Source organism: Panthera leo, chromosome B3 (assembly GCF_018350215.1).
Source record: "Panthera leo isolate Ple1 chromosome B3, P.leo_Ple1_pat1.1, whole genome shotgun sequence".
NCBI lineage: Eukaryota > Metazoa > Chordata > Mammalia > Carnivora > Felidae > Panthera > Panthera leo.
In genome coordinates, this window is record NC_056684.1 from 117209759 (window position 1) to 117231412 (window position 21654).

The following is a 21654-nucleotide window of genomic DNA, read 5'->3' on the forward strand; positions in this document are numbered from 1 at the left end:
AGTTCACCCTCTGTCCTAATGATGTCAAAGATAAGGTTAGTCACTCTGGCAAACCAGGTTCTCAAGGGGCAGGTGAGCTGGGTTTTGAGGGCTCCTCTGGGACAATTAAGCACCCATGATGATTTTCCAGGGTAGCTCGGAGGGCTCGTGCAAGGCAGGAACCCAAGTGAGTCAGGCTGACGGCGACCCTCTGTAAACACCAGCCCAGTAGCCAGAGGTCAGGAGTGGTAGGCACACCGTGCTAGCTGCAGGGCTCAGGAGCAGCCTGACCCAAGCCAAGTGTGTGCCACCTCGGGCCGCCCACCGATTGAAGCTGAGTCCTGCTGTCCCCAGAGCCGAGACTTGGTACGGTACCCTTCGGCTCCTTGTGTAAGGAGAAAGACCAGCCTGGCTCTACCGTGGGGTGTCGTGTGTGTGTGTGTGTGTGTGTTGTGTTTTCCTTCTGCAACATCCTGTCTTCCGGCAGCCAGCTGAGGGGACGGGGGCATGACTGCCAAAGAAGCCCTCTGACCTTGTCCACACAGACAGGCAGCTGCCCTTTGCCTGCCCCTCTGCTTTCGGCACACTGGAGACCCACAGACACCCAGCTGCTTGTGCAGCTCTCCAGTTTCCATTATTTGCTGTGTGTGTGTGTGTGTGTGTGTGTCCATGTGAGTGATTGTACTCTCCAGATTTCCCAGCCTCAGGCTCAGGACCCTGGAACAGGGCTCTGGGATAAACTAGCAAAGATTCGGGATGTAATTCTCTCCCAAAACCTCTCAGAAAAGCTAGAAACTTAGGGAGAGGGTCAGGTGCCCACCAAAGCCTCCTCTCCTTCTGTGGTAGTGAGTGACTAGGCTTGGGGGAGCATTCACGGGCTTTGTCTCTTCTGGTCCATGTCACGGGCTCCTTAGCTAAGAGTTCTCCACAGCGGTCCTTGAGCCTCCTGTAGCCTGCCCTGTGTAAAACTTAGAAGGGGTCACCTGCCTGCGTACCGAGAGAGCATTTTCTGTCCAAAATACTCCTTCTGAGGCCCAAGGCCCTTTGCCGAATAAAAGGGCATGCGTAGACACTCGTTGCTCTAAGAACACAGAATGAAAGTCAACAGGGGGCCACTAGGCAGTCACCAAAGTTAGCAAACTCTCTGGCTGCATCTGGGTGGGAAAATCCCAGAATCCCAACCCAGACTGTAGATGCAATTGACGACCTCACCTTGCCCATGGCCACTTCCTGATGTCTCATCAGCATCCCCGACAGACCACCCGGCCCTCAGAGCTAGTCTGTTCTGGGTCCCCACTTGGGGCCCTAGATGTCTGCCTGCAGGTTAAAGGACACACACCAGGGGCTCCTGCCCATGAGCACAGCCAGTGGAGCAGGCCGCTCCAAACTGCTGACCGTGGCCCCGTGCAAAGGCACAGGCGCTCCCACTCCGAGCCCTGCAGCGCGACAGATGGCCCCTAGAGAAGCAAACACCCCTCTCTCCTAACTGCTCCAAGAGGCAGCACCATTTCCGGCAGGCTTGTTTTCTGTCTCTCCCACTGACTCACCTACAGCGCTGGCCGCTTCTCTTTTCCCATTTTTTCGCCCTGTTTTGCTGTTGTTTTTGCTCATTAGCTGCCGCTGCTGCTATTTGGAAACCACATGTAAGCTGAAGATTTTTTTTTTCTGTATTTTTCTCCCTACCTTTTTTTTTTTTTTCCCCTAAAGCCAGAAAGTGAGCAAGGTCGTAGAACCTCCTTAGAAAAGTTCACTCGCAGTGTGGTAAGTTCAGCTGGTTTTCTTCCCTCAACGTTTCTTCTGGGTTTTTTTTTTTTTATTTTGTTTCTTCGGTTGTTATTGTTGTTGTCGTCGTCGTCGTCGTTTCCTTCGAGGCGGGAGGGAGTCCAGCGCTTTCCCCACTCAATACACCCCTTTTCTTTTGCGAGCGTCTGCAGCTTCTCTTCTAGGGATGGGTTTGCAAGAGACCAAGCGGCTCCCTCTGCAGAAGGTGCACACACAACCGCCCTGCCTCGGGCCTTGCATTTGATATTCCGCTCAGGGCTTTGGGGAGGAGGGACCGTGCTGCCCTTGGGGCTGCTCGGCCTGTGCATCTTCTGCAGCAGCCCAGGGAGAAGGCCATCGAACTGTACCATGAACTAAATTGGCTCAGAGCCATAGCTCACCTGAAAAAAAAAAAAAATTCCAAATTTCCCTCTGTGAATGAACTCTGACAATCACGCAGGTGCAGGTCGCGAGCTAATGTTGCTGTGTGGCGGCTTTTGCGTGTGCAGAAGGTGGCCGTGCTGCATGGGTTCTGGCGATGCAGTCTAGCTGGCGTGTGTATTAGTGGCCTCTGCATGAGTTCCGACATCCCTTACAGCCCCTGTCAGCCTCATCCGCGTAGCGTAACAGGGAGAGGAGGGCAGTAGCCACCGAGGGGTGGAGGAAAAAACAAGTCCTCCCAGGAGCAAGGCCTTGTCCTGATTCTGATAGAGGGAATACAGGTGGGCTACAGGTTCACTCTTCTTGTAGGGAAGTGGCCTACTTCCCATGCACATCGAGATTCGAGGGTTATAGAGTGCAAGAGTGGCATATAGGAAACCCCATGGTAACAGGCGACAGTGCTGAACGAGTAGGTCTTCCCCATGGTGCATAGTGGAGGTTCTGTACTGTGGTCTGTAGAACAGCACAGACCCATCTCTCCTTTTCATGCCATTCTCTCCAAGATTCGAGTGTAGAGCTTACTGTACAGGAAGGACTCGTTCTCACGCATTCACTCGCTCATCAGAATGAGCTGCTGAGTTCATGGGGCCCAGCCTGCATTGTTAACATCAAGCCAGTGGGAACCAAAATGGCAGCCAGGGAACAGGAAGGCCATGCGTGGAACTGGCCACACTTCCCTTCCCAAAGGACAGAAACCCACTGATGCTGATTTGCCCTTTCCCCCACTCCCCTTTCTCTGTTGAGGAGGAGAGTCCTTGTAAACCTAACTATCGTGTGATTAGTATCTTTATTTCATCTTTTTAACATAAATTGTAAGAATTCTGGGCTGAAAGCAACCTCATCAACTACCTGTCACAGCCAGATGCATTTTAACGGAATTTAAACATTATTTTGAATTTGCTAGATGTGATCATCACAATAAGTGTAGTAGGTGGCAATTAAAATATGGGTGCTCATCCCTTCTTTGGTCTTCTCTATGGGCTTTCCTCATGAGAAATCAGAACTTGCAGAATGCAAGGCCTACTGGTCCCCTGTGTGTCTTTGCGGCTGCTTTGCCACAGCTATGTGGCTTCACACACTAACAAGCTGCCACAGGCTGCCAGAGACAAAGCCTTCTGGAGCTTCTCCACCCCTGAGGCCCTGCGGAGAGTGGTGGGAACCTGTCCCTCCCTATTGGTTTTGAGGACTGCATGCTGTGTGTAGACGATGTTTAAGAACTTTGTTGAAGAACCCAGAGTATACCGTGAGGCAAGCTGGACCACTAGATGCAAACGCAAGGCAACAGAACTCTCAGAGCCCCCTGGAAGCCCTTCAGGTTGACCTTGTAGGCCGAGGGTGGGAGAGAGGAAGGCTGGTACCCAGACAAGATGTTCAAACATCTCCAGGCTGCTTTTTATGAGACGTGGGTATCAGGAAAGGCCTGAATGATCTCAGTGAAACTCTGTGAAGAGCTTTTAATGATGCCTCTTCAACCCAGAAGTAGTGTTGGGTCAGTGGTCCTCCAAAGTCTGTTAACAAAGCATGTGGAATGAGAAAGCACCAGACATCTTCCCAGCGTCTCAAGTGTGCAGGGATGTTTTCAAGGCTGGCTGAAGGAGAAAAAAAATCTTCCAAGCTCCTGAGATTTTTCGCATCTATATAATAGAAGGGCCAAACTTCAAACAAAAAGTTTCTAGATTCCCTTTCATGAAGACTCTAATGGGTGGTGCATTCCAATCTCTTGGTTCCAGTGGCGGAAATGGATTTGCATGGATGCATCCGTGTTCCCTGTACTCCTGCGACAACACCACACACCCACAAGATATGGCTGTGTTGGAGGAAATGGCCTATGACTGTAGAATAGTGGCAACCCTCAGAGTACGTGAGGCTGGAACCCAAGAACTTGGTCTGAACAGCCCAGTGTTCCAATCAAATGGAATTAACCAACCAACCAATATGCCTTGCAATCTGATAGCCATTTTTCTGGATATAATATACATAAAATGCTAGATTTCTCTAAAAGAAGGTCTATATGAATATGTCATCTGCTGTATACTGCAAACTATAAAACTCGTTGAAAGATAGTTCAATAGAATTCCCACGGTGCTGGGAAATATGTATAAAAAGGCCCTCTGTGTCATGGGATTAATATGAAACATGAAGGAGTAAAGGTAGGCAGTTCATGGACCAAGAATATGAGGCCACCTGCCATTTAGGACTAATTGGTGGCAAGCAACGTTAATCCAGGTGGTTGGATAGTTCAGTCAGATAGTCTCCCATGGTCAATTTCCTTTCTTTTCTTGGTAAAAGAAGCTTTGGAGAAAGCAGATTGTTCCTTCCAAGTCTTAAGATGTATTATGACGTGGAGGGATTATCTGTTAAAGGCCAGACACGGCCCCTTTTCCAGGAGATCCTGGGGAGTAGTTTAAAGTGGTTCATGGAAGCTGCTGGGGCCATACTAGTTTGGGTGCAGATACCTTGCAATCCCCAATAGAGGCAGTGCTGTGGGAGCTTCTCCTTCCAATGGAAATTCACTCGGAGTCACCCAGAACTTGAATATACAAAGCCAATGTCTGGGGATATGCTGTGCCGAGCATCACGTAGTTGGGTTCACTGGAGACGCAGAGCCTTCACGAAGCTCTGCTTATTTGACGGACGGGAAAGACCCAGGTTCAAGACCAAACATAGCTGAAAGTCTATGGCATGGTGCAACTAGCCCATGTTATACCTTCATTCAAAACAGAAAACAGGACTCCTCTGATGGGCCCAAGGCCCACAGATGCCCAGCTGGACAAGCACAGCGCAGGCTGGAGTTCAGCCCCTACTCGACCTTCAGCTGCCCTTGTGTAGTGAATGACCCACACCGCTGTACATGGTGGGTCTGATCCGAGGAGCCCCAGCTGGAGAACTATAACACATGGCCGCCTCACAAGGGGGCGGCCCACACACGGATTCAGAGCCTGTCTCCCCTAGTCCTACTTACTGAGAAGCTCCCTTTCACAACGGCTGTAAACTATGCAGCAGGAAGGATCTGGCATCATCGTGGGCCGTCTCTCCATCACCTTCCCTCTCCTCCTCACAGTCCTTGGCGGGAGCCCCGGTGTTGCCGACTGGTGGAGCAGGGGCTTCTCTGTGGAGAGAGATGCCAGTGCCCGGCCTCCTGCCATTCTCCGCCGTCCTCCTGGTTTTGCTGTTGACAGACGACATGGAGGGTGGGAGGGTGGCCAGAGCCGAAAGTCCCGCTGTCCCCTTGCTCTCTCTTAGGCTCGCTCATCCCCTCAGGCCCTACCGCTAGGCTGACTCTGACACACAGGCCCCGGGATGCATAGGAGGAGGGTGTGAAGATGCAAACGCCTTCGGCCAAAGGCTCAGCAGCAGCAATCTGATTGTCCCTCTCTGGGTGGTGGCCGAAGCCACCTGGCGAGCACTCCAGCCTGGGGAGGGGAAGCTAGAGAAGGTCCTCTTCTTTCGTACCGTCCCATGGAAGAGGCCACAGGGGGGTGATGCACTCGAGGCAGGGGAAATGGCAGCCCGAGTGACACTGGCATCAGCCTCCCTTGAGGCTTTCACCTAAGCCGCAGCTCCCTCGGCTGTAGCCTCAGGCTCCAAAGCTGGGAAATGGGGTTGCAGGTGCCCGAGCAAGCACTGGAGGCCACAGAGGAGAGAGGAGTTGAGGACCAGGGGTCCACCCGCCTGAGACAACATGGCCGTGGAGCTTTGTCAAGGTGCTCCTTGGAGTTGAAGCCACAGGCCCCGCAGATGAGGGAGACTGGCATCTCCAAACAGGCGTTTCCCTCCCGCCTGCCTGCCAAGGAATGCAGCCGGAAAGTCAGAGACCCGGAAGCCCTGGGAGCCAGCTGTCACCCGCCCTCCCCCTCCCCTCCCTCCCTCTGCCTTTCCTCCCTCCCTGGCCAAAAGAAAAGCTAATGAGAGGGGAAAAGTCAGCAGCCCACCTCCGCTCCTTCACAGGCAGCTCTGCAGGAAGAACCCCCACCCAGCTCCGGCCGATCAGGAAGTGGAAGGCTGAGGCTCCTGGCAGGCGAGGCAGCCGGCAGACAACCAGGGTGCTCCAGGAACAGAGCGGGGGTCAGCTCCCTCCCCAGGAGGCTGTTCCCCCCACCCAATGCCTCCGCAGTGTATCATGGGAAACAGCCTCCCACTCTGGTGGAATGAGTTCTCAAGTACCTAGATTCAGCAGAGCCCCTCGAAGGGCTTCGACCTTAGTAAAAAAAAAAAACAAAACAAAACAACAACAAAAAAAAAAACCCTTTTGGGCCTCCAGCAAAGGACTACCGGTTAAAAATCATTACATGGGGTTGGTTTGGATTGCAAACAGTCCTTGGGCCCCTTTGGGACCACTGGGTCAGACTGTTGCGCTCGCCTCTCCCACGCCAGTGCCCCGAGGCCCAGCTGTAGTGAAACCGCAGCCCGCCTAGACGTGGAGGGGGACTTGCATAGTGGCATTTGGGAAGGAAAGCGTAAAAACCTGCCCCTCTTGAGCAGTGAGGACTTCCGGGACCGGGTGGAACTCGTCAGCAGCCTCCATGCAGCGGCCCCTGCTCCTAGCTTCAACATGCTAGCTGTGCAGCCTCAGGGAAGTGGTCAGCCCTCTCTGAGCCCTGGTTTCCTCCTACGTACAGTAGCTTGGACTAAATAATCTCTACAGCCTGCTCCAGCTGGGAGTGCCCATAGGTCTGTGCTTCTTCCTAGGCTAGGATTCCTGAATTGTGCTCATCATCTCTCAGAATGAGCAAAGAGTCACCTTCCTGCTTGGAAAGTGGCTGCGAGCCTTGGAGACCGGGACAGAAACCATGGAGAGCATGGAGTTGGATCTGGACTTAAAAGCCCTGGGCAAGGATGTGAGGATAAGGCACTAGCAGAACTAAGGGTGCCACCGGCTATCTAAGTCATAGGCCTGCTCCAGTCCCCAGGGCTCACTCACACAGTGTGACCCCTGGAGAGCAGGAAGGGAGGGGTCACCAGAAATAGGGTGGGCAACACATGCGGGTCACCCCTGCCAGCTCTGGAGTCCCTGCCCTTCTGGAAGGATGCCCAGCTGGGTGTGTGCGGGAGGTGGGGGGTGAGGTCAGCCGGGCAGGGGGTGTGCTCCCATGTGGGTGCTGTGACATCACCCCATGCACTGTGGAGCATGGGAAAGAAGGCAGTGTGGGCATCCGGGGACCTCAGCGTCATCCTGCTGCTCTCTGTCCTCTCTTAGAGGTGACCAAAAGGAGGTTCTGAGAGTCCAGGCTATACTGGTTATAGGCAGTGGTCATTAAGCCTCCTCCGCCCCTCTCTCCGTCCTGGCTCCAAGTAAAGCTTCAGAAAGCGTATTTATTATTACAGTATTGTAGCTTGACATGCAAATATCAAAGTCCGTTAGAAACTGTAAGACAACAACCGAATCAGCTTGGCTGCCGGGGTGCAGAAAAGGAAAAGGGCTAGAGGTGACTCCCCGTGGCAGGAGATGGGCTCGGGTCTTCTGAGACTCCGGGGAAGTAAGATTTTTATTCACCAAAAAGAGTCAGACATTGTCAGTTTGGAGAAACTGAGCCCTACACCCTGCCACTCCCTCGGAAGGAGGAACCCCCAGCTGTTGCAGCTGATGGTTCCACCTGTCAGCCCAAAGCAGCCCAAAACCCCTCCCCCACAGAGTGTCCCCTCGGAGAGAAAACCCAGCCGTGACTCAGCCTCCCCACGCATGGGGCACGTGCTCTGCAAAGCTTCTCCCGCCTCCTCTCGCCAGCCCTCCTTCCCCACCACCCAGGCCCTCTTTTGCCTTCTCCAGACCCCAGTGCGCCGAGCAGTCAAGTGAAAATCAAACTCCTCTGAGGCAGAAAGGCACAGCTGTGTGTTTACAGCCACTGATTCAGATCCAAATCGCATACCCTGCCAGTCTCCCGCAAGGCAGGCTGGGGGCAAACTGTGTCTGCGTGTGCCAGGCGGGAATCTATTTCGGGAAGTGACCTGCAGCCCTTTGCCATAGCAGAGCCTTCCTCTCAACCCCCACTCAGGAAAGACGTCCTTCTAGAAGGAGCTCTCACTTTAAAAGTAGCTGATGCAGTTGTGGGATTTCAGCCTGTTCCTTGTCACTTACACAGTCATACTTTTGACACCTGCCCCCCCGGCAGCCACATGGGAACAGCCGTGGGCTCCCATCTGTCCAGTGAGAAGGCAGGGGGTGAAGGCGACCACAGTGGGATGATCAGTGGGGCGGGAAGACCACTCAGCGGGACAGGACACCCACTTCTTCAAAGGGTGGAATCCACCTCTGTCCTGCCAGGGGGCCAAGGGGGGCAAAGAGAGAAACCCCCAGGTGTTGGGCTTTGGAATAGCAGGAACCTAGAGAGGGGACAAAGCTGTCAAGGTCAGGGGGAAGAGACCCAAGGGTGTCTGTGTCCAGGCTGGAACAGTAGACGTCAGAGAGCTCTAGGTCTAAGGACCTTGAAGGCAAAGAAGTAAGACCGCCACAGCGTTCCCCCAAAATGAGCTCCTCTGTCTCCCCTTTTGTACAGCAAGTGGCAAGTGAGTACCCTTGGTTCAAGTCAAGTTTGGGAATCTCAGCATTGCGGAAGGAGGGCAAGATAGAAACCCTAGGAGCACAGGGTGCGGGATGTAAAACTTTACACAGGAACACTCTGTGAAATGTTGCTATGAAGCAGAAAGCTAAGTGGGATACCGCATGGGGGCCTGAGGAGGGCTCAGAGCAGGGGAATTTTCACTTTGGCCATGGCACCTGAAGGCCAGTGAGAGAAGGAGCCTTCGGTGGCTCCCCCACAGACGGGAAGGCGAGGCAGGGTTGGGAGTGTGTGACCACCCCAGCAGCGGCAGGACCCAGCTGGTAGTGATCCGTGCACTCTTCCTAATCACGGCCAAATCCCTTCGACCTGAGCACCACAGCCCCCCCAACAGAAATGGTTCTCACTGGCGTAATATTCAGCAGGAACTTTCCACATTGCCCTTGTCAGCCGGGCTGGTTGCGGAAGGATGATTATCGTAACTACACCCCCTGCTCCAGAGAGTATCTATTCGTGACCTGCTGGTAATGCAGTAAGGTTGAAAACAATATCCATTCCTGCCCTTCCCCCCCTCCACCTGCACTCTCTCTGTGTTTGCCCATAATTAGGTAAAGCAAGTACATTCGTGGCATTTTAATGGCTGGTAAGAGGGTGAGTTCTATAGATCTGTGTCAACCGGAAAGGCAGTTTCTGGTTGTAGGCCACATGGCCCTGTCCTATCAACATCCTTTTTGATGACTCAGATGAAGAGAAAAACACGTCAGTCATGTTCAGAGATCCCAGCCTACGAGGTGTTGTTCGTTTGGTAGGTAATGGAATTACCTTCAAAAAGTATCTCCTTCAGGTGGGATGATGGGTCAAAAACAATTGAACCAGATAAAATTTAGGTTAAAAATCATTCTGTCTCATAACTACAGAATGACATTTGTAGACTTTGCTGTAATTCAAGTTAAAAAAAAAAATCTGGGGTTGTAGTTAGCTATAAGCTTAATATAAGCAAAAGCACGACCCGATTGCCTTTTTTAAGAGAAAAGCTACTTTAGGCTGTAATAACAAAAGTGAAAGGACTAAAAAAAGTGTCTCACTGATTTTCATGTTGCTCTAGACTGTATTGAGTCTTGGTTCTAAGCCCCCACATTTTATCAGGAACTTGAACAATCTTGAGAAAATTCGGTAGAGAATAACTGGGGAAGGTATGTCAGGTAGGATAAAGAGGTCTAGTCCCTCAGGAGACTAGATAACCATCGCGAGATGTATTTGTGTTTGCCTCCCGCAGTAAGCAGACCTTTCTGGGTAGTTCCAGACAAAGCTAGAACAAACGGGTAGAAGATACAGGGAGGGCCAGTCTACTGGAGACTAACAGTAGCAACTTCCCAACAACGGGACACATCCCCTGGAGGATCACTGAGCTCCCTGGAAACGCTCAGAAGCTGAACGGCCCAGGGTATTGTAGAGTAGGCTTCTGCACTGGATTCTATCGTCTCTTGTAGCTGGAATCCTCTGATGCATTAGACATTTGTTAAATGGATCCTACTGCCATTTTATTCTATGGGTTATAAATGAGCCTTAGAAAAGGAGAGGGGATCCTATGAAGGGAGTTGGCTGAGAGTGGGAGAGAGGGACGTAAGAGTCAGGTTAGCCTCTGCCTTGGGGGAGAAAAAGCCAGGTGATGACACAGGCGAAGCAGGGGAAACTGTCAAGTAGCGGAATTACTGCCCTTCATGTGTCATCCTTGCCTTTTGTTGTTGTTGGTTTTTTCTTTTTTTTTTTTTTTTTTAAGCCAATTGCTGCTGCTGCAGCTGAGCTCTGGCAACAGGGCTCTCTCCCCCCAGTGCCTGAAAGGAGGTCAGCGAGCAGAGGACACAGGCGCCCGCTGGCACAGGGCAGCTGAGCGGCTGTAGTGCCATCAGGCTGAGCACAGCCGGAGTGGGCATGTGCGTGGGGCACCCTGGCTCTGAGTCGGAGAAAGCTTGGCCTGTCATCATTGCCATCCAGGAAGGGTGGATTTTTGAAAGCAGGAAAGAAGAGGATGCCAGTTGCCCCTTCCCACAATGCCAGTTACAGACTCCAGGTGGGCGGCTGGCACCAGCTCCATCTCCGCCTGGCCAGGAGCAGAACATGCCCCCCAGAGGCCTTAGACCGAGGAGAAACTGCCCTCCGGAGGCCCCCTCCTCCTGGGCTCTGCCTCGAGGACTCATCTTCAGCCCAACTCAGGGGAGGGAAGGGCTCTCGTGTCACATTCCTCCCAGATGTCCCGAAGACCAGCACGATTGTGGATGACACTCCCTCTTCTCTCGGGCTTCACCGGGGCTGCTTCCAACTCATCATGGGATTGTATAATTATGGTGATTACAGCTTATGGCTTTTTTCCTCTCCTCATCTCTTGCTTTCAAATTCTTCGAGGCCTCTCATTAAACATGGCGATCCCCGTAAACTCAGCAAAGTTTTAATAAGACGTTTTTTTTTTTTTTAAGCTAAAGAAAACCCAGTTACAGTTGATTGGTACTGTGCTCCTTCCGACAGACCTTTAAAACTCTAGCAGGCACCATCAGTGCCTGGCTATAAGGGGTGGGGAGGGAAAGGTATGGGGTTCCAGAAGGCATCCATGCTTTTTCACAGGGTTGGAGAACGTTTCCATGCCATGATCCTGGCCTTTCTCGTTTGCACCAAGAACAGGGTACATCTGAACCCCCACGCCTAATGGGAAAAGACAGACTATCAGGCATGGATAGAGGACCTGGCCTTTACATCACAACAGATTAAGTTGGAAAGTAGAGGATAGAGCAGCCCATATAAAACTCAATCCAACCTATAGCGAAAGTAGAAGGGAAATTCTGGTGGATTTTCTGTCCTGGATGATACTAGAAGGTTCCAGAGCATCCATTATTCTAAATATGTAAAAAGAGTCCACCATTAGCGTGTGTTGAGTGATCGCATCCCAGCGATCACGTACTTGATGGCGGTTTCCTTGGTAATGACACAGCTCCAAAGCCTGTCATTTGCTAGGTCTCAATGATAGTTTTTCTTAAATTGTTTCTAGACCTGTAGGATGTAATGGGAAGGATCACCAAGAAGGAGTGGTGGGGAGGTAGCCGCTGGGGTCCCCCCCCTGCCCTTCAGCATCTTTGCTCAGCTTTAGTGTCAGGGTCCTCTTCCTATCCACACTCCCCAGGACTGCGTGAATAACTAAATGCACAGTGAAGTGCACCTTGCCCCCGTGGGGACTGCACTCTGGGAGGCTCCTCATGGCTCACTGCCAGGAGCTGTCCAGACTGCTCCCCACCCACCGGTAGCCAGGTCGTCACATCGGGGGCATGCCTGAGCAGCACCAACCACCTAGGGTCAAATGTTGTTGGAACTTGGCAGTGACATTTCCCCCAGCTACCTTCTCATCCCCTATTGAAGACGACCTGCTCGTTTGACCCCGAGAACAAGGTCCCTTCGGTGCCCAGCAGAATGCACAAAAGTGGACTGGGTTCAAGACGGACAGCCTTGGCTGGATCCTGTCGGTCCACCTGATGTTGGCATAAGACCCCAGGGAAGCTCCTTGCTTGCCCGATGGGTATAACACAGCCGTACCCACCGTACGGGGTGGATGCTGGCACTAAATGAAGGCATAATGGTAGTCAATGCCATTTCTTGGGGGCTCGCATACTGTGGGCGTCCACACCATGCTGAGCTTGGTCAGCGAGGGACTTTGGTTCTACTCCAGCTCTACCAATTAGCAGCTTCTCTAAGCCTTGGTTTCCTCATCTGTAAAAGGGAGACAAAAAGAAACGATTGAGTGGGGAAAAAATACACTTAGCAGAGTGCTTAGCCGAGTGCAGTATACGTGCTCAAGTAGAACCGTTTGTATTATTATTTTCATTATTATTATGTTGTTGTTGTTTGTCCCCCCCCCCCGCCCCCGCATGCTGAGCTTTTATTACCTTACTTAATTTCCAACAATATTCTCCAAGGTAGGTATCATTATGTTCATTTGCAGTCGGGGACAGGTATGTGTGTATCTCATATATGACAGTGTGTCCAAAGCACATCTAGTTATTACAGTGACCAGCTCATTAGAATGACTCGATATGGTAGCTATTACTACTGGCTTATTTTTAAAGTCCAGAGCCAATGTTTTCCCTGGGAATGGAGGGACCAAGGCGACTGACAGGTCAGCTTCTGCCCTGTGGGCTCCTAAGCACCTCCCTGGAGGCTGTGGGAGCTGTATGGTGCTGGGGGTAGGGACAGCCACCTGGAAAATATCGCATACGTTGTCAGGATCTGGCATGTGCACCCCTCTACTGAGGTGCACAAGTCTGAGACACCTTCTGCTTCCAGCCACAGGTGAGGAGTAGTTCTCCCCATGAGCAGAGCGTGAAATCCAGCCCCCCCACACCCCCCGCCCACATGTAGCGCTCCCCAAGAAGGAAGCCTCATTCCCAGAAACCCTCACCTCTCTGCTGTCTGCCTGCCTGGAGCCGCCCTGAGCAGTATGACCTCCCCAAGTCTGGTTGCTCCCCCTGCCGGATAAACCAAATCTTGTATTTTGTGGCCACATACTACAGAGTGGGGTTGTGGGAGGAGTCAGAAGCAAGTGTCAGGGGATGCTTTGAAATCCCTCCTCAACCAGACCCCCGGGGTCCACGCTTCTGCTTGTAGGACTGGCAGAAACAGAAGCAGAGGGGCCATTTCCACTGACACACATGGCTTTTTCCTGGGGAGAATTCAGGTTTTATATGTGTATCTGAAGGTAAATGCCTCAAGTTTGCAGTGCTTGTCCAAGATTGGCCTCTTCGGAGCCTCGTACAAAGCTCTGCAGCCGATCACGTGGTTGCTTGAGATGCTTGTGTACGTGCCTGTGGTGTGAACATGCATGTGAACGTGGGCACAGCTGTCCACACAGGTGCACGCGCTGCCTGCCTGACCCGCGCCTCTGTGTTCAGCGTATGGTGCGCAAGTAACATACGCTGCAGACTCGCATGTGCCTTGGCGCGTGGATCGCATGCTCCCACAGCTGTGTGCATGTCTGGGCAGGGGCACCCCTAAAGCCACAGGTGTTCATGGTTTCAGCTGGATAAGTTATTCTTCACTTCCCTTCCTAAAAACACAATTGCCTAGTGCTGCTGGCGCAGAGTCAGAATGGCCGCTGCACTTCACCCCCGAGGTGGCTTCCTTCCAGCAGTGGGTGAGTGATCCCGGCGTCCGCACTCTCTAACTTTTTGGGGGATCCTTCTGCACAGAAGGTGCTCCAAAATCCAGAAGAGATGATCTGTTTGTCTGTGGCCTTGTCTCTGCCTATCACTCTTGTTCCCACACCCTCGTCCCAGGAACAGTCAGCAGCGCCTAGTTTTTGGTGTCCCCACGTTTCTGCCCCCCTTTTTTTTTGCACCCATGGTTTTTTTCTTCCTAAGAGACCAGGAGCCAGGGGTCCAGAAATGATGCAAAGAGAAGTCCCTTGTCTCAGAGGTGATGTGCAGATAATGTCTTTAGGTACTGACCCTGTAACGCGCTTCCCCTGGACCCCTAGCAGAACAGGACAGAAACGCTCACTACCTTTGAAGATGCTTTGAAATCCAACAGCAGCATCCTTAGGCTTCATCTCCTGGTTACAGCTTCCATAATCCTTCCTCTGTGGCCCAGGGCCAAGTCTTGCGGAAACATGGAAAATCTCACATGTCTACCTACTAGGCCATCAGGGGAGAAGGCAGGGCAACCGCCTGTCCTCTGTCCCACGGGCACCAATAGCATCGTGACAACCTGTAAAAAGGGTCTGTAGGGAAGGAAGAAGGTTCTCAGTGGATGGGACTTTCAGTGACCCAAGTTTCTATCTAGAGATCCCTTGAAGATGCCGCTTGGCCCATTCCCTGCTGCACTTTTTCAGGTTAGAAATACATGTGTGGTGAATGCCCACTGAAGCGCATTTCTGGTGAAAGAGAGGAACGAGAACTAAGGCTGCCTTGGCATTTGTGTCCAAATGGACGTGGACATTTATGGGAAGATTGTGCTTTGGGCCCAGTGGGGGGGTAGGGGGAGCAGTCCTCACGTTGACAACCTGTGCCTTCTAGGCTCTGCTTTGGCAGCTGGCTGAACGAAGGACCCCAACCTATGGATGAGTTTTGGGTGAACATGTTTGTAGGAGGTGAGAGGTGCCCTTGGGGGGTGGAGTTAGAGTCCCCGTGGTTCTGCAGGAGAGTCCCACACTGCCAAGCAAATGATTCCTCCTGCTGTCTCTTCCATGAAACTTCAGTGGCTCTCTCCCCTAGAGCCATGGTCAAGGGTCACTTGAACGTCCGACTTGGAAAAAACATCAAGTTCCTGCCCAATAGCAACACAGCCATGTCCCTGTTTCCTTGAGTCTTTTGACCTTTGCCTAACTTGGAGCGAACCAGAGCTAAGATCCCAAAGTACATTTGGGGAGGAGGTGGAGGAACCGGGGAAGAGGAGGGCATGGCAGGGGCTGCAGGAAGGCATACTGCCAAGGGACTTGCAAGCGGAATGCCCACCTCCACTCCACTCGAGAATCCACCGAGATCTTCCCTGCACGTGGAGTATAGAAAGAGCGCCAGAGTTATTCAGTCAGAACCGGAGGAAGGAGAGCTAAGAGGTCCGATATGAAAAGGGGGACATTTCCCCTGCACAGGAAGAGCACGGGGAAAGTGGAAATGCACAGCCTGGAAAGGAAGCTGGGGAATCTGGGCATCGTGCCACCAGAGTAGGGCACAGATGCTATCCCCTTGTCACTCCTGGCATGCCTGCCTAGTTCCAGATTTGTCCCTGCACAGCTGGGGGACCATGCGGGAAGGTCTCCACCACCCACCAAAACTAATAGGCAGAGGCTAACCCTTGCAAAGAGTCCCGTAAGTGATGAGCATGATGGGAGGCCAGAGTCAGAGGGCCAGGAACACCACCCACAGAGGGCTTCCCCAGCCTGGCTGGGACACCCTGATTTAGGGACTGGGTTCTAATTGGCATTGGTTCTAATTGGAGTAAGGCACCTCTGCCTGCCCCTCCTGAGAAAGGTAAACACCACACCTGCTTCTCTCTTCCCTGGGACAGGTGCTATGGAGACCCCAGAAGCATCGACACCAATAAGAGCACAAACAGAAATAGTGGCTTCACCCGGCCTGTCCCGCAGGTGCACTCTAAAGCCATGTTCACCAGGCAGTGGTGATAAGTGCCCCAGCTCAGTGCACTTAGCCAGTCTCACTTTGCCAAGCTTGCCAGCCAGAAGGTGGCGTCTTCTTTCTCAGGAGTCCCAGATGTGATGAGGGGAAGAACCTCAGGCAGAACAGAAATGCTTGAGATGGGTCTCAAGCACCTCCAGGAGTGGAAGCTTCTTCCTCAATGAGGTTAAGGAAATCTCCCTGGGGTGCCCAAAGAGATTGCCTAATGTGGGTGGGCATGGAGGAGCCAGCCGTTCGTCTCTGAGCCTTTCCATCTGCCTCCTTCCTTGAGAGGGATGGCCACATAGCAAGTAGAAAGTGTATGGCCCATGAAGGCCACCCCACTTAGCTCTACCACTGACTAGCCGATGCCCTCAGGCAAGGAACTCAAGCTCTGTTTGAGCCTGTTTCTTCATCGATGCCGAGATGATATAACCTAAGACTTTAACCTAACATGTCCTAAGACTTTAAAGTAATGCATAACTGGCCAGGATGGTGTGGACATTAGCACAAGTGTCTATAAAATGCCTACTGTGTTTGGCACACAATAGTTGTTCAATGTGCAGTCCACCGGTGGCTGTCACTGTCCTCGGCAGCTAACCTGTACCCCCGGGAATGGGGTCACCATCGAGGTCCGGGCTAGTTGAAGAGGAAGGCACTTAGGAAGAGAAGGTACCTGGGATATTGATGCCACTCCATAGGGCAGGAATTAGAAATTCAAAGAGAATGCCCCTGGGAGATCGGGGAATAGGTTGGTCCTTTCTCTTTTTGTGCAGTTGGAAGCATTGGCAACTCACCTTTTCTAAATTTAAAAAAAAAAAAAATTAAGAAAAAAAAAAGCACTAGGCTAGAGTTAAGGTGTCTGAACATGCTAATGGCCCCAGTGACATTTTCTAGGGATCGCTTTCAGAAGACATGACTACCGGTAGATTGCATAGACCCACCGTCTACGTGGCAAAAACCTGGTCGTTTATACCGCTGTACATAAGTTAGTGAGCTGTTTCAAAAGAATCCATTATTTTTACTATGATCATATTTTTTACCTTATTCTGTAACAGGTTTAAATGTACACGAATGGATATTCTCTAGCCAGTGAACTTTTTATTATTCATTCCATTTTCCCCTAGTTCTTCTTCTTTTTTTTTTTTTTTACTTGAGCGTTGTTTTATGTTTGTGGTATCTTATTCTTAAGAGTCAAATCGAATATTTTAAAGCCAAATAAAATGCCGTTCAGCTCCTGAGAGGGATCAGAAAGCTCTGCAAGGGCCCAGGCGCAATACAGACTCTGGGAATGGATCTTGCCACGGGCACCCGCCCCCCATGACTGAAGAGTGAGGAAGCCAGCAGCACCCTCTCCGCCTGTGCGGCTCCCGCCTAGCCCTGCTGCGGATTAGCAGTGTGTGATCTTTGGCTAGTCCCAAGACCAGGTTTTTCCCTTTCATCTGCCCCCGCCCCGGCTCCCCTTGCCAGGAAGTTCAACAGAGGGCCAGTTGATGAGATGAGAGATGAAGTGTTGGAAAGCTTTTTGAAACTCTTCTGTACTAAGTATGGATTCTGCTGCCATCCTCTGCCAGCTTCTAAGACCCCTAAACTACCCCCGAGCAAGTGGCACTCTCTCCCCAGTCGGAAACAGCACTGAGAAAGGAGATGTCACAGGATTCCCATACGCCCTTTTGAAATCATGCCTTTTGCTTTGCTCAGTTGGAGAAGGGGCACCAGGGGCACCAGCCTCCAGGGGAGTCACCTGATGAAGTCAGGCAGGTTCTTGACTTCTCCCCTCCCGTCGAACCCAAGCCCGGACCCTTACCTTCCCACCTGGCTCTTAGGCTCCTGACTGCTCTCCTCAGCAAGGCCGCCCAGGCCTATGATTGCACACACTCATCATTTATGAACCTGAGCATCAGCTACGCACGGGTGACCCTCAGGCTCCTTGAGAGGACAGCTCTGGAGCCTCCCACAGAGGGCTACTGTGGTCATTGGGTGAGCCCCAATCAACACTCTTTTCATTAGCAAGGATGAAAAATGCCTGCGTCACAACAAAGTGGTCAATCTGGATCACTGGACGAGAAATAGTGTTCCACATTGGTTCTATTGCAAGTTCCAGTTTCTCTAGCAGAGGAACCCGGGTTTCTCCTACCCGGGAGTGGGGAGAACTGGATTGAGCCCAAAGGCAAAGTCACAGGGCTAGCAGCTGGAAAGGAGTAAGGAGTGGGAAATTTCAAAGCAGAGATGTGATAGCTGGATTTTTTTCCCTAATCTTTCTGTTTCCTTTTGAGGTGTAATTACATATAACAAAATGAACAGATCTGAAATGTGTGGTTCAGTGAATTTAACAACGGTATGCACCAGTATAACCTACACCCCATGACCCTGGAAAGTTCCCTCATGCCCCTTTCCAATCAATTCCATCCTTCTCCTCCAGAGGCAACCACAGTTGATTTCTATCCCCATAGTAACGTGGATTTAGGCTTAGGGGATTTGAGATCTGTAACTTTGGTCTTAGGTCATCTGGGCAAATCAGCTTGAGAGTCTCAGCAGCAGCTCAGATGTCCTTACTCCGTTAGCATTGGAAAGGGTCCTGCCCGAGTCCCCAGTGCTTGGCTCTGCTACCCCCCAATATGCCACCTGACCCCCAGGGCTACTCTCTGAGCCACAGCCCTCTTCCCAGCCAAAGAGTTTGGCCTCAGTCGCCCAGGTAAGTAAGCGGCAAAAGCTCTTGGTAACCCGGATCGTGCATGTTTTGTTGATTAATATCTGGAAGTGCAATGCACAGAGCCACAGCATGTCGAACAGCATGTTGATTTTCCTTAAAGCACTGCACAAAAGGGCGCCATTCCTTTTGTGCATTTCCTTTTAGAAACAAAAGATTTCATGACCACCTTCTTCCAGACTTCGAGCCATCAAGATGGCCACAGAGCTGAAATGATTAGTCAGGGTGGAGGGTGGATGTTTGCGAACCTAGTGCATCACATTGCAGGATTCTAATTCTATTGGATTAACTTTGCCAAATGTCTCGAAGGTGAAAAGCACTTTGTCTGTATGCAAAGCTTTGGTGTCTCTGGAATGTACCTTCTGCAGTTTGGTTCTTAATCACTGTATATTTTCTCACTTGGACAAAGGCTGCCTGCTAATAGCATTTTCAACCACCTTCAGCTGCTTCGCTCAGCTACGCCAAGGCCTCAGGCTGAGCTGGCTGCAGTTTCCTGGCACCGTGGTCCGTTCCCAAATGACCGGCACTGGGGAACATCACACATTCACACCCTGAAAAAAATGGCTTCCCCTGTAACTATGCAAGATGCTAGGCAGAGGGGGAGTTACTGCTCCCCTTCCTAAGTGTTTTCTACAGAATCATCCAATCGGAGGCAGGGCTGGGGGTGAAGAAGAGGGAGGAAAGAGCCCCAGAGGGTGCAGGGCGAGAGATCTCTTCTCTCAGGACAGAGCAGGTAGCTCTGGGGCTCCCAGCAAGCCCCTAGTGGCATAGACCTTGGGGCAGCTCATCTCTGAACACGGGTAGCCTCTGCTGTCAGATTTCACTTTGATCCCTGAAAATTACAGGAGCCTCGGCTCTTCAGAAGAGAGGCAGCTGCTGAGCCAGTGTGATTGCAGGATTTCTTCCCCAAAGCCCGAGGCCAGGCAGCTAGCCATGCCTGCGTCCTGCATGAATAACCACCTTCCAGCCTCACCCCAGAGGTCACTGAGTAGCGGACAGATTGCAGTTGGACTGAGCTACCCCCTGAGCCGACCCGAAACCTCACGACCTCCTTTAGCATCAGAACTGGCATTTGAAAAATGTGTGCGTGCAGGGGTGGGGGGAGGGAGATAAAAATGCCAAGGAACGCCACCTGGATTGCTGAGAGGCTGGGAACAATCTCAGGGCAAGTTCTCTAGGCTGGCCCCAGAAGTCCTGAGATATGGAAGCAGTTGGGGGCAGGGGGAGGAGAAGGCATTGACGGCAGGCCACAGGTCCTTGGAGTCAGAGCTATGAGGCTGAGCTCCAGGGCTCAAGCAGGAAGAGATTAATTAGCGACTCCAAGCCCGGCCCAGCCTTTTCTATAGAACAGGGAGGGGTAGAGGGTGGGGGACCTCCGGGCCAAAGGCACCTAAAGCAGACAGTCACATAATTCTCCAGATACAGAATCTCCAACCTCCCTCAACCTACAGCCCCCTCTCCAGCCAAAATGACCTCACTAATGAGGAAGTAGCTGTAATGAGGGTTTGGATGCCTGGTAAACCTCTCCCTCTTTGTTTCTGGGCTTTTAACATGGGCACTGGCAGTGCACTGTTATTCAGAAGCTTTAGTCATTTTTTTTTCACATCCGCCAGCTAAATCAGAGCCCCAGATACCATGTATGGCAAAACCAGAACGTATACATTTGGTGACAGACGTGTAATTTGTTGCCCTGGTGGAAAAGGGACAGAAGGAGAGGGGGAGGAGCCAGTATTCGGTACAAGGTTACTGCAGCAATAAACAGCACCAAGAGGCAAGCAAAATTCCTCGGTGCCTTTCATACGAGCAGGGATGGATGTGGGTAAAGGGTTCGGGCGAGGTTTATTAGAACCCTCGGACCAGGAGACCCCTAAACTCATCAGCTCCACATTTCCCCCGAGAGGACCTCGCGCACATACCCACACTTCCTGCCTTCAGGCCTGCATCCAGAAGGCACAATCCCAGGTGAACCAACAGGATGACAAATGCCTCCAGCTCCAAGAAAGGGCAGTCAAGGAGAGTACCAGCCATGGGTGTGCCTTAGAATCAGGGCCGGAGCAAGTCCTTGAAGGTCAGCCTCCGCCAGCTGTGAGCTCTTGTCCTACCCGCTTTACCCAGACAAGTAGCCACCTTACTTTTAGTGATTTGCAAAGACTGGCACTGCAACCCTCTAGGATTAAAAAAAAAAAAAAAAAAAAAATCTGATTAAAAAATCCTTACCCTGGTATAAATGCATCCTGCTGCAGGCTAAGTTTAGTGTATTTGAAGATCCAGATAAGGCCACTGTTGGGGAGATTCTGTGTGTGTGCGTGTGTGTGTGTGTGTGTGTGTGTGTGTTTAAAATAGGGGAGAAAAAAACGAAGTTCCGTCTCACTAGTGAACATGAGGAGTGAAAGAAAAGGGGATGTAGATACAGGCTTTCCAATAGCTCCTGAGGGCGATTCCATTTCTGGACAAGCTCCCATGCCTGCCATCAGAATTCTCAAAGTCAAGCTGGCAGGTCCCTCAATGGAGAGCTAAGCCAGATGACCCATTGTCTTGCATCCAGCAAACTCACAGCCCTTGTTCATTTACTAGATGTACCCATTATCCATCAATTCATCAATCAGCCAGTTGGTTGAGTACTCTACCAGGCTTCACAAACCTGATCAATTTTTTTTAATTACATCCAGCTTGCACACAGCCAAACCCAGTAAACAAGACGAGCCCTCACACCCCACTTGGAAATGAACATGAGGAACTGCTGGCCCTTGCAGTCTCTCACTACCAAACAGCACGGCCCATGCTGATGAGGACCATGTGCTCGCCTTTGCAGATGGCAAGGGTGTTGCTGACCCGATGTCAATGACAGCATGGGGTTTGAGTATTTTCTCAGACACAGTGATCAGTCCGCTTGGGTCCAGCCACACACTCGTCTAGACCCCTTCCCGATGCTATGGATTTCTCTTTTTTATTTTTAAATGTTTATTTAGTGTTGAGAGAGGGCGGGAGGGACAGAGAAAAAGGGGCGGGAGACAGGATCCGAAGCGGGCTCTGTACTGACAGCAGAGAGCTGGATGCGGGACTCGAACTCACGAACCGTGATATCGTGACCTGGGCCGAAGTCGGACGCTTAACC

The 21654-nt window shown here is 51.6% G+C and overlaps 1 protein-coding gene across 1 annotated transcript in view; it reads left to right on the forward strand.

Moving 5' to 3' along the window:
* RGS6 (regulator of G protein signaling 6) overlaps positions 1–21654 on the forward strand; it is a 595776-nt gene that overhangs the window by 572309 nt on the left and 1813 nt on the right. Inside the window, exons 18-19 of the mRNA XM_042943677.1 lie at positions 1687–1740; positions 13785–13851. Coding sequence (XP_042799611.1) covers positions 1687–1740; positions 13785–13851 — 121 coding nt within the window. The remainder of the gene's footprint in view (positions 1–1686; positions 1741–13784; positions 13852–21654) is intronic.